Source organism: Hemitrygon akajei, chromosome 6 (genome assembly GCF_048418815.1).
Source record: "Hemitrygon akajei chromosome 6, sHemAka1.3, whole genome shotgun sequence".
Lineage (NCBI taxonomy): Eukaryota > Metazoa > Chordata > Chondrichthyes > Myliobatiformes > Dasyatidae > Hemitrygon > Hemitrygon akajei.
Genome location: NC_133129.1, coordinates 100,381,793 through 100,394,787, shown reverse-complemented (window position 1 = coordinate 100,394,787; position 12,995 = coordinate 100,381,793). Strand labels below are relative to the sequence as shown.

Sequence of the window (12,995 nt, the reverse complement as noted above, 5' to 3'; positions counted from 1 at the left end):
AGATTGGGCTTTCTCTAGAAATGAAAAAGCGAAACTGTGGCTAAAGATATTTCGTGAATGAGAATGCAGACATCAAGACATTTTCATGTGCAGGAACTACATAGTGCGATGGAGCCAGGGTAGTAAGATGGAAAGGAGGTATGGGAAGGGTATTGAGAGAGGGGTGTGAAAGCATATATGTGTCTGCTGGTATGAGTAGTCAGTGTGCTGTGTGCCTTCTTAATCGAATGTCGTTAATGCAGCAGAGTTTGGTTTCCAATCAGCTGAACCAGCCAGTGAGAATGGTGTCACAACAATAATCTTGCACTCAACATCAGTAAGGCCAAGGAATTGACTGGGGACTTCAGGAAAGGGAGGTCAAGGGAACTCACACGAGTCCACATCGAGAGATCAGCAGTGGAAAGGGCGGGCAAGTTCCTGGGTGTCAGCATCTCTGAAGATCTATTCCAAGCCCAACATATCGATGCAATAACAATGCAGCTGTACTTCACTCAGAGTTTGAAGACATTTGGTATGTCACCAAAGACACTAGTAAATTTCTACAGATGTTGTGACTGGTTTCCTCACCATCTGGAGTAGAGGTGCCAATCCACAGGGGCACAAAAGCTCCAGGGGCTTGTAGACTCAGCCTGCTCCATCACGGGCACCAGCCTCCCCATCTACAAAAGCTAGTGCCTCACGAAGCTGCCATCCATCACTGAGAACCGTCAGACCGTCAGACCTCACGAAGCTGCCATCCATCACTGAGAACCGTCAGACCTCACGAAGCTGCCATCCATCACTGAGAACCGTCAGACCTCACGAAGCTGCCATCCATCACTGAGAACCGTCAGACCTCACGAAGCTGCCATCCATCACTGAGAACCGTCAGACCATCAGACCTCACGAAGCTGCCATCCATCACTGAGAACCGTCAGACCGTCAGACCTCACGAAGCTGCCATCCATCACTGAGAACTGTCAGACCTCACGAAGCTGCCATCCATCACTGAGAACCGTCAGACCATCAGACCTCACGAAGCTGCCATCCATCACTGAGAACCGTCAGACCATCAGACCTCACGAAGCTGCCATCCATCACTGAGAACCGTCAGACCGTCAGACCTCACGAAGCTGCCATCCATCACTGAGAACCGTCAGACCTCACGAAGCTGCCATCCATCACTGAGAACCGTCAGACCATCAGACCTCACGAAGCTGCCATCCATCACTGAGAACCGTCAGACCGTCAGACCTCACGAAGCTGCCATCCATCACTGAGAACCGTCAGACCTCTCGAAGCTGCCATCCATCACTGAGAACCGTCAGACCATCAGACCTCACGAAGCTGCCATCCATCACTGAGAACCGTCAGACCATCAGACCTCACGAAGCTGCCATCCATCACTGAGAACCGTCAGACATGGCATTACTACCATCAGGGAGGAGGTGCTGGAGCCTGAAGCCACACAAAGTTTCAGCTTCTTCCTACCATTGGGTTTCTGAACGGATGCTTGTAATCTCTTTGCACTGCTTAGATTTCTTACTGTAACTCACATTAATTTTTATATATTGCATGGGCTGTTGTGTAACTCAAATTTCACAATATAATGATAATAAACCTCATTTTGATTTGCTGTGCTACCAATTTCACTTCATTCTGAATCTTGAATGGAAGAATAAGGAGGGACCAGTATAAACTAAATAATACAAATCTGCCAGAGGGACTGGAGCTAGCTCGAAGGACAATATCAGAAATGCAAGGCTATGAGGATAACCTGACATGACGAGCGGAGGATGGTGTTGGGCCTGGAACTGTTCACAATCTACATTAATGACGCAGCAGCGGGGACTGCGTGTAGCGTATCTAAGCTTGCTGATGACACGAAGTAGAAAAGCAGATTGTGCAGAGGGTGTGGCGAGTCTACAGAGAGATATGGATAGGTTAAGTGAGTGGGCAACAGTCAGAGTCACAGAAGAGTACAGCACAGAAATAGGCCTTTTGGCCCATCTAGTCCATGCCCAACGGTCTGGCAGATGGAGGGCAACATTGGTAAATGTGAGAACACTCACGTTGGAAGGAAAAATTGAAGATCAGATTATTATTTAAAGGGCAAAAGATTGTAGTTTGATGTTGTGCAGAGGGAGCTGGGAGTGCCTGTGCATGAAACACTAAAAAGGCTGGTTTGCAGGTGCAACAGGTTATTGAAAAAGCAAATGGAATTGAATTAAAGAGCACTAGATCCTTGTTTTTTTTTTAAAAAAGAGTAGGAGGTTATGCTGCAACTGTACAGGGAACTGGTGAAGCCATACCTGAAGTAGTGTGTGCATTTCTGGTCACCTCACTTGAGGAAAGAAATAGTGGCTTTCGAAGTGGTGCAGAGAAAGTTCAGCAGTTTCATTCCCGAGATGAAGAGGAATTGAATCGCCTGGGACTATAGCCACTGGAATTCAGAAGAATGGGAGGGGATTTTTATAGAAACATCTAAAATTATGAAAGTGAGAAATAAGATAGAAAAAGGCAAGTTGTTTCCACTGGTAAGTGAGACCAGAACTAGGGGACATAGTCTCAAGATTCAGGGGAATAGATTTAGGATGGAGATGAGGAGAGACTGCTTAGTAGTAGTGAATCTTGACAGATAGACCTCAGTATGTGCGGTTGGGAGACTGTAGGTCTGACACGGTGGTCAGCAGCACAGGAGCGCCACAGGGGACCGTGCTCTCTCCGGTCCTGTTCACCCTGTACACATCAAACTTCCAATATAACTCGGAGTCCTGCCATGTGCAGAAGTTCACTGATGACACGGCCATAGTGGGGTGTGTCAGGAATGGACAGGAGGAGGAGTATAGGAAACTGATACAGGACTTTGTGATATGGTGCAACTCAAACTACCTGCGTCTCAATATCACCAAGACCAAGGAGATGGTGGTGGACTTTAGGAGATCTAGGCCTCATATGGAGCCAGTGATCATTAATGGAGAATGTGTGGAGCAGGTTAAGACCTACAAGTATCTGGGTGTACAGTTAGACGAGAAGCTAGACTGGACTGCCAACACAGATGCCTTGTGCAGGAAGGCACAGAGTCGACTGTACTTCCTTAGAAGGTTGGCGTCATTCAATGTCTGTAGTGAGATGCTGAAGATGTTCTATAGGTCAGTTGTGGAGAGCGCCCTCTTCTTTGTGGTGGCGTGTTGGGGAGGAAGCATTAAGAAGAGGGACGCCTCACGTCTTAATAAGCTGGTAAGGAAGGCGGGCTCTGTCGTGGGCAAAGTACTGGAGAGTTTAACATCGGTAGCTGAGCGAAGGGCGCTGAGTAGGCTACGGTCAATTATGGAAAACTCTGAACATCCTCTACATAGCACCATCCAGAGACAGAGAAGCAGTTTCAGCGACAGGTTACTATCGATGCAATGCTCCTCAGACAGGATGAAGAGGTCAATACTCCCCAATGCCATTAGGCTTTACAATTCTACCGCCAGGACTTAAGAACTTTTTAAAAGCTATTATTAATGCTTTTTGAGATAGTGATTTAGATGCATATCATATTTTTTACTGAGTTAAGTATTGTATGTTATTAGTTTTGCTACAACAAGTGTATGGGACATTGGAAAAAAGTTGAATTTCCCCATGGGGATGAATAAAGTATCTATCTATCTATCTATCTGTGGAATTCTCTGCTCAGGCAGGCTGTGGAGGACACACCAATATATTTAAGACACAGATAGGTGGATCTTCGCACAGCTGGGAACTTAAGGGTTATGGAGAAAGACAGGTGGGTGGAGTTGAGTCCATTGTCAGACCAGCCATGACCTTATTGAACAGCTGAGCAGGCTCGGCAGGCTGGTTGGCCGGATTCAAGGAGTTCTTCAATAAGAACACCTGCTCCTGGTTCTTACAATGTTCTTTAAGGAAGTGGGTGGGGGCAAGGTCCAAACAATCTGGAAAGCTTTTCGACAGGGTGGATGCAGAAAGGATATTGCCACCTGTGGGGAGAAGCAGAACCAGAAAGACCGAGAATCTCAACAGAGAATTTAGAAGGGATAGGGGCCAGGTGCAGGAAATAAGATAGGCAGTTTGGTCAGCATGGGTAAGTTGGGCTGAATGGCCTGTTTCTGTGCCTCAGTGACTATTTCAGTCTACGCATCGCCACCAAGCTCCACCCAGCCCACATTTCCGCGAGGGTCCCCAGCTCTGGGGTAAAGATGCCATGTAGAAAAGCTGCTGCTGTTCTGGGTAACACTTGTTCATGTTGCCGTGGTTACCAGTAGAGAGGTGCTGATACCAATAACCCAACCCTTAGACTAGCAAACCCAAGACTCAACCCAAGCCGCTTGTGAAATCACTTGTTTTCAGTGGGACACGCACCCAAGATGCAGGAGGAACTCAACAGATCAGGCAGTATCTGTGGCACAGAAAAGGCAGTGGACATTACGGGCCGAGACCTTCAGTGGAGAAGTGACCGGTGTCCCTCCCTGTGAGCCCCCATCACTGTGGTCCATGTAAGAAAACAGGTGGCAAGATTCCCTCCTCCTCGGTGAGCTAAAGACTGGCAGGAGCCTGAGTCTGTGGGCTTGCTTGGAGTGGGGGAAGAGGGAAGGGGCACCAGCTCCACTTGCACGTACCAGACAACGCGATAGTGTAGTGTTACGAATGTGCCACAACTCTGAGGGGCCGAAGGGTACAAAGTCGCCCCCTCCTTCTTGAGAATCGCAAGATCGCTATTAATTCGGGTCTGGGACCCAGGAAATGAGAGAGAATCCTCAAGGTTTTGGAATGTGTCCTGGCCCCTCAGCAAGACAAAGCCACGGATAATGGCCATTGTCTCTTGGAGACGGAATTGTGTATTGAGTACTGTACTATTCATTGAAGCCCTCAGGGGATGACCAGAGTGGGCTGGTTGAGGGATTGCATCATCCCAACCTGATTGACATCTGAGACCCCGTGACTAAGGATAAAAGAGGGTCTGGGGAACAACCCCTTCAGACACACCAGGAGAAACGTATGAGACCGGTGGGGACTTGTGTGTGTCCATCCTTGCCTGGATGACAAGTCCTCCATGGAACGGCCTCGCTAAAGGACGAATACGGATCAAGATCAGATCAAGGAAAGCCGGCAAGTTTCTTTTCTCAAAATCTCTCTCTCTCTCCAACCATTGCAAACCCAGTGGTCCCCAAAGGCTGAAGCCTGCATGAACTGAGTGACTTTTATATTTCCATTGGACAATACATTATCCCCTAGACAACGATAGAGCTTATTTCTCATTGATTATTATTATACCTGCACTTTCAGATTTAGTATTGACGACGTATATGATCTGTATGTTTGCATTGATATTATTTTTGTGTCTTTTTACTAATAAATACTGTTAAAAATAGTATCAGACTTCAACGGACCTCTCCATCTTTGCTGGTAAGTGACCCAGTTACGGGGTTCATAACAGTAGCAGTTAGCATAACACGTTACAGCGCCAGCAACCCAGGTTCAATTCTTGTTGCTATCTGCAAGGATGGGCAATGGGGCAGAGACACGTCTCTACCAAAGGAGGTGTAAGGCATTCCTTCCCTGCACTAGCCTGCAGGTCACCCTTGGGCAAGGTGTAGCACCTGCTTAGCCCCCCACCCCCCTTCGCCACAACCAAACCCCCCCACCCCCAGAATAAGGGTCAAGTGAAGCCACGGGGGCAGGTGGTGGATGGTCATACGAGCAGCCGGTGCAGATCACAAGTCCTGGTCATGTGACCACTGACGCCAGGCAGACAATCTCTGAAGAGTGTTGATAATGGCTGAGGTCAGCTGTCATGCCCATAAGGCAATGGCAAACCACTTCTGTAGAATTTGCCAAGGACAATCACCACGATACAGCACATCATGATGATGATGACCTGCAAGGAGTTTGTACGTTCTCCCCGTGATTGCTCCGGTTTCCTCCCACAGTCCAAAGACGTACCGGTTAGGGTTAGCAGGTTGTGGGCATGCTACGTTGGTGCTGGAAGCCTGACAGTACCTGCGGGTTACCCTCAGCTCAATCCTCACACCGTGTTGGTCGTTTGACACCGCGTGCATTTCACCGCATGTTTCGATGAGTTGTTTCTTAAATCTTGTTTATGATTAATCTTTCTTTTTTTATGGGCTAATGCCACCTCAGTGGGGAGAAGGTGACACCCATTTGCACTGTAAATTCACAGGTTGTGTTACACTATGGCTGAGTGAGGAGGCAGTTTTGTCCAAACCCACCCTCCGGCCCACAGTCCCCGGCTCACCTGACAGCAGCCCGATAGAGAGGTAGAGATGGATCAGGGTCGTAGCCAAACTGGCAAAGATCAGCCCCAGGCTGGCAATGAAACCGCCCAGCATCACCACAACCCGAGCTCCGAAGTAGTTGCTGAGTGCACTGGCCACCGGACCTGGAGAAAGAACGGTGAAGTTATTTCACACGGTGGCTGGTATAGGGACAACCCTCCACACCCATCCTCCTCTCTCCCAGTCAACGGATCCTAGGTCACTCTAGTTAGCAGGGCTCGGTTCGACATCTCCAATCCCACCCCTCGTCCTCACCAGCATCCACGTTCGGCAGATCCTCCGTAATATCCGTCTGCTTCAACGAGGGGCATCATCCCCTCTCCTCACCTTTCAGAACTTTCCAAATGCTGGCTCTCCACCGGAAACAGCGGCAGGTCCTACAACACCTCTGTTTGCACCCCGCCCCCAGCAAGTTAGGACACGACAGCACAGTACAGGCACTTCAGCCCACAATGATGTGCTGTCCCTTTAACCTACTCCAAGATCAAGCTAGCCCTTCCCTGTGGAGGGGGGAGAGGGGGAGGGGGCAGTTTGACAGGAAGAATTAGAGACAAACAGAGGAGGGGAGGAGGGGAGACAGGAAGGAGAAAAAGGGAGAGGTCATCTACCCTCTTCTCATCACTGCCACTTAAAACCCGCCCCTCTTTTTTTGTAAATAAACTTTCCCAGCAGTTAATGCTCTCCATCTGAGACGCCATGTTTTTCTGTCACACCTGCCGAGTACCTCCAGCATTTGTGTTTTTCATTTCAGCTTTCCATTCACCTACAGACAGAAACGTGACTGTGGGGTTGTGGGGCCCTTAGCGTGTCCGCAATCCGCCCCTCACTCTCTTTGACCCCTGCCGTCAGGCAGGAGGCACCATAGCATTAGGACTGGAACTGTTAGCGATGGAGTAAAGGGATAGGTAAATAGGGGTGTAGATGATCAGTTACCTTATGCATGTTACTCTTGCTGGACAGCCAAAAGGGAACCTTACCCAGCAGCAAGTGACATACCAGACATTGTTCCCTAATGATGTTAGATATAGGTTCAAATAAGGAACTATCTGGTCACACAAAGCATCTTGAGATATGACATATGGGCAAGATAGAGTAGGGCGTAGAACGTTCGAGAGTAGGGGGAGGTGTCAGCATGAGCAACTAATGTTGTATCCGGGCTAGCTTTGGCTGAAAATAATTATAACTAACCAATGATGATTTTACATCTAATTGTATCTTAGCATGTGATCAAAAACTATAGTAAAACTGTATTAACTTGCGTAATTATAATATTTCCTGTGATGATCAATGTTATAAATTGTGAAGAATTGTGATTCGGGGGAGGACAATGTCCGGACTGGCTCTTTGGGAGATCAGTCTGTAACTTCCCCCATAGCATGCTATGAATAAAGAGTAAAAGTTTGATAAAGTATCGCTTGTTTTATGGTCTCATTGCGTCCGTTGTACATGCGCCTTTACATCGGGTCAATCCGTCTTTGACATTAGGATAGGAAATAGTTTCTTCCCCAGGCCGTGAGACGACTGAACTCCGTCACCACCCCGATCTCATCACGCATGAAGCTCCAGTATCGATATACTGCTTGCTTCTTAAACTTGTGTCGTAAATGTTCCATATGCCAAATGTCAATCTTCTGGAATAGATTTTATTATTTGTTAATTTATTTGTGGTAATATTACTTTGTGTGTTTTGTGAGAGTTATATTGTTACGTCCGTGGCCCCCTCCTTTGTGAGAATCGCAAGATCACTATTAAGTCAGTTCAGGAGACCCAGGAAATGAGAGAAAGACATGCAGAATCCACAAAGAGTTTGGAATGTGTCCTGGCCTCCGAAAGGCGGAACCATTGATAACGGCTATTGTCTCTTGGAGACGAGATCATGTATTGAATACTGTACGATGCATCGAAGCCCCCGGGCAATGAACCGAGGGCGGCTGGTGGAGGGATTGCATCATCCCACCCTGATTGACATCTGAGACCCTGTGAGTCAGGATAAAAGAGGGTCTGGAGAACAGCCCCTTCAGACGCACCAGAAGAAATGCTAGAACTCCTGTAACAGCGTAACAGCGAAAGCCAGTGGAACCAGCCCACGTGCGTCCTTTTCCATTTGCCTCAGAATTGGTGGGTCTTGCCACGGAAGAATGGTTTTAGCTAACAACAAAGGAAAATTCAGCCCCCACCGACTCTCGAAGGATTGACCTCATAAAAGGAATGGGCAAGTTTAACTCTCTCTCTCTCTCCAACCAAAGGCTGCAGCCTGAATGAACTAAAGTGACTTTTATATTTCCATCGGACAATACATTATCCCCTAGACAACGATAGAGCTATTTCTTATTGATTATTATTATACCCGTGCTTTTAGATTTAGTATTGACGACATATATTATATGTATGTTTGCATTGATATTATTTTTGTGTATTTTTATCAATAAATACCATTAAAAATAGTACCATCAGACTTCAACGGACCTCTCTATCTTTGCTGGTAAGTGACCCAGTTACGGGGTACGTAACAATATGTACACCTTGGTCTGGAGGAACGTTGTTTTGTTTGGTGGTGTACACTTGTACGTTTAGAACTATAGAACATTACAGCACAGAAACAGGCCCTTTGGCCCTTCTTGGCTGTGCCAAACCATTTTTCTGCCTGGTCACACTGACCTGCACTTGGCCCATATCCCTCCAAACCCCTCTCATCCATATACCTGTCCAAGTTTTTCTTAAATGTTAAAAGTGAATCCGCATTTATCACTCATCTGGCAGCTCAATCCACACTCCCACCACTGTCTGTGTGAAGAAGCCCCCCCCACCAATGTTCCCTTTAAACTTTCCCCCCTTCACCCGTAACCCATGTCCTCTGGTTTTTTTCTCCCCTAACAGGAAAAAGCCTGCTTGCATTCACTCTATCTAGACCCATCATAATTTTATACACCTCTATCAAATCACTGCTCATTCTCCTACGCTCCAGGGAATAAAGTCCGAACCTATTCAACCTTCGTCTGTAACTCAGTTTCTCAAGTCCTGGCAACATCCTTGTAAATGACTGACAATAAACTTGAACTTGTACAGTGAGTACCCTGAATATTCGATACACACTTACAGAGTGACTGGGCCTCTCTCTGAATTAACATGTACGGTGCTGAATGAACGGGTGTGACACTGAATAAACAGCGACTCTGCAGTTTTGTGAGGAAACACAGTGATGTGCGTGAAACAGCCGGCCCTCTGACTCCAGACCACACTCAAAACGCTGGAGGAACTCGGCAGGTCAGGCAGCATCTATGGAGGGGATGAGACAGTTGATGTTTCAGGCCCAGACCCTTCAGCAGATGTGGGAAGGAAGGGGCGGAAGCCAGGGTAAGAAGGTGGAGGGGGAGGAGGAGGACGACAAGCTGCTGGTGATTGGTGCAGGCAGGTGGGCGGACGGCTCAGAGCAAGGGCGAGCGGGCGTGTCGACAGGTCAGTGGGAGGGGGTGGATTAAGTGAGGTGCCGGGAGAAGATAGGTGGAAGAGGTAAAGGAGAGAAGAAAAGAATCTGATGAGAGGACAGTGGACCATAGGAAAGGGAAGGAGGAGGGGAATCAGAGGGAAGTGTTGGGCAGGTGAGGAGAAGCTGAGTGGGCAGCCAGAGTGGGGAATGGAGAAAGAGATGAGGAGGGAGAGGGAGAAATGACTGCAAGTTAAAGAAATCAATTTTCATGGAGGCCACTCGGACGGAATGGAGGTGCAGCTCCTCGCTCATTGCAGCGGTAGAGGAGGCCGCGCACCAACGTGTTGGAATCAGAATGGGAGGTAGAATTAAATCGGGCGGTATCTCGGCCTCGGTACTCACTGCAGAACTGTTGAATGGCGACCGCCATCGATGTGATCCAGGACACCGAGCTCGCGGCCTCCGAGAAGTGATCCACGAAGGCCACGAAGAAAACTCCAAACGAGCGGATGACCCCAAACACCAGAGCCGACTGGATAAACGTCGACAGAACAATCATCCATCCCCAGCCACCATCCGGGGCCTCGTTCCTCACCTTGGCTCCCATGGCCACCGGCAGCCACCTGTTCCAAACAGAGCAGTGAGGAAGGGTAACTTCATTCTTCTTAGACACGGCATTTCTGTAGCGACCGTTACATTCCACTCAGCACATCTCAAAGTGACAACAGCTTCCTCCAACTTTAGATCACACACACACACATAAAAACTACTATTGAGACTGGCCATTATTGCCTGACATCCATCTCTCTCTCTCTCTCTCACCACATCCCTCTATTCCTTTCCCTCACCATTCCCTATCCCTCCCATCCTCCATTCCTCTATCCCTACGCCTCTCCATCCTCCTTCTGGCCCCTTAGCCCTCTCCCACTGTCCCCCTCCTTCCCACTCTCACCTCTCTGACTCCCCCTTTCCCTCACCCCACACCACCCCTGTTTTCTCCCCCCACCCTGCCCTTATCTCTCTCCCCCTCTTTTCCCTTCCTCCGTATACTGAGCCAGCAATTCCCTCCATCCCACCCACCGTCTCGATCCACCCCACCCTCTCAGTTCCAAGGAAGAGTTGCAGGCTTCAAACATAATTATTTCTCTGCTCCACAGATCCTGCTGACCCACTGGGTTCTTCCAGAATTTTCTTTTCTTTATCTTTCTGGGTGCTGCAGTGCTAAGAGTTCCTGAGCAATGTCTTAACCTGATGGACTCCTGCAGACTCCCGGAGGTCCAGATCCCCCTCACTCCAGCGTACCTCCCACTAGATCAACGGCAGCGTGTGACCATTGCCGAGGAGCTCACCGGTCTCCCAACACAGGAAATGTGACCAACCTCACTGGGGAGGGGACACAAAGCTGAAATATATATATATATATGCTGAACATTCTGTCCTGAACAATATGACCCGCACGGAGACAATTCCTGATAAACAGCTCAATGACATCTTTCTGCTCAGTACTGTACAACCTTACCAATCACCCCCGCTCAGTGGACAAGCTAACCTTGGAAAGGCTACACGAAAGGCCAAGTCTCCTCCAACCTTACCGCCCCCACTGCCCTCCAGGACAAAACGTTCTTTGACAAGATTTGGTGAAATTAAACCCACCCTTCTGCCCATCTACTGTACTGCATGGGAGCATAGCAGCTAGTGTAACACGATTACACACCAGCAGTCAGAGATAGGGATTGGATTCGATCTGTCAGGAGTTTGTGACAAAGGTAAGGATTGGATTCTATCTGTAAGGAGTTTCAACGTGACCGTTTGGGTTTTCTCCCACAATCCAAAAACAAACAGGTCAGTAGATTAATTGTTCACAGGAGTATAAATGGACGGCAAGGGTTCATTGGATTGTGAGGGCTTGATACCTTGCGTATTCTAAACATAAAAATAGGTAAATTTAAAGACCACCTCATTCTTCTGAACTCCAGGGTAAGGGCCATAGCACCATCTCCTTTTCCCGAAAATTAGCATTGTAATGTACGGGAAATCCTCTTCCCAACCTGCACCTCATTGGATGGCTATGGTCTCACCAATGATCTCTGCAGCTACACCGAGACTTCCCTCCCATTCAAACATACAGCGCCGTACAGGCCCTTCAGCCCTCAATGTTGTGCTGTCCTTTTAACCTGCTCCAAGATCAATCTAACTCTTCCCTCCCACATGGCCATCCGTTTTTCTATCAACCATGTGCCTTACATGTCTTCAACATATCTGCCTCCAACACCGCCCGTGGAGGCAAGACACCCATACACGTACCACTCTGTGTAAAGCCCTCCGTCTGACATCCCCCGTACCTCCTTCCAATCACTTTAAAGTTCTGTCCCTCATATTAGCCATTCCTCCCCTGGGAAAATAAATCTCTGCTATCCACTCAATCTATTCTCCTTATCATCTTGTACACCTCCAGCAAGTCACCTCTCATTCTCCCTGCTCCAAAGACAAAAGACCTAGCTCGCTCAACCTATCGTCAGAAGACCTGCTCTCTAATCCCGGAAACACCTGGTAAATCTCCTCTGTACCCACTCCAAAGCTTTCTTCCAATTCTCAGGCAACCTGGGTGGTGGGTGGAGATATATCTCTATCAAAGGAGAGGTAAGCCAGTAGTTCACCCGTGGGCAAGGTAACCCTCCAATCAGGGGCATGTGAAGTCATGGGAGCAGGTGGTGGATGGTCGTTTGAGCAGCCGGTGCAGATCACAAGTCCTGGTTATTCGACCACTGACACCAGGCAGACAATCTCTGAAGAGCGTTGATAATGGCTGGGGTCACCCGTCTCGTAAAGACACTGCCCAGAAGACAGCAATGGCAAACCATTTCTGCAGAAAAATTTGCCAAGAACGATCACAGTCATGGAAAGACCATGATCGCCCACGTCATATGACATGGGACATAATGAACGAGATAGAGAGAATGTGGAGGAATGTCTCCTCTAGTGGGGGGGGGGGGGGGGGTAGTCTAGGACCAGAGAGCACAGATTCAGAATAGAGAGAGGTCACTTTAGAACAGAGATGAGGAGGAATTTCTTTAGTCAGAGGGTGATGAGTCTGTGGAATTTATTGCCGCAGGTGGCTGCAGAGGCCAAGTCATTGGGCACTTTTAAAGCTCAGGCTGACAGGCTTTTCATTACTAAGAGCATCAAAGGTTAAGGAGAGAAGGCTGGAGAAAGCAGTTGAGAGGGAAAATAAATCAGCTGATGAACCAAATAGCCTAAATCTGCTCCTGCAGGTCATGTGGTTTTCTTTC

General features: G+C 48.2%; 1 protein-coding gene across 1 annotated transcript in view; it reads right to left on the bottom strand.

Moving 5' to 3' along the window:
* Positions 1–12,995, bottom strand: part of LOC140729350 (monocarboxylate transporter 13-like) — a 38,427-nt gene that overhangs the window by 16,583 nt on the left and 8,849 nt on the right. Inside the window, exons 3-4 of the mRNA XM_073048999.1 lie at positions 10,108–10,328; positions 6,239–6,382 (exon numbers count right to left, since the gene is read on the bottom strand). Of these exons, the coding sequence (XP_072905100.1) occupies positions 6,239–6,382; positions 10,108–10,328 (365 nt within the window). The remainder of the gene's footprint in view (positions 1–6,238; positions 6,383–10,107; positions 10,329–12,995) is intronic.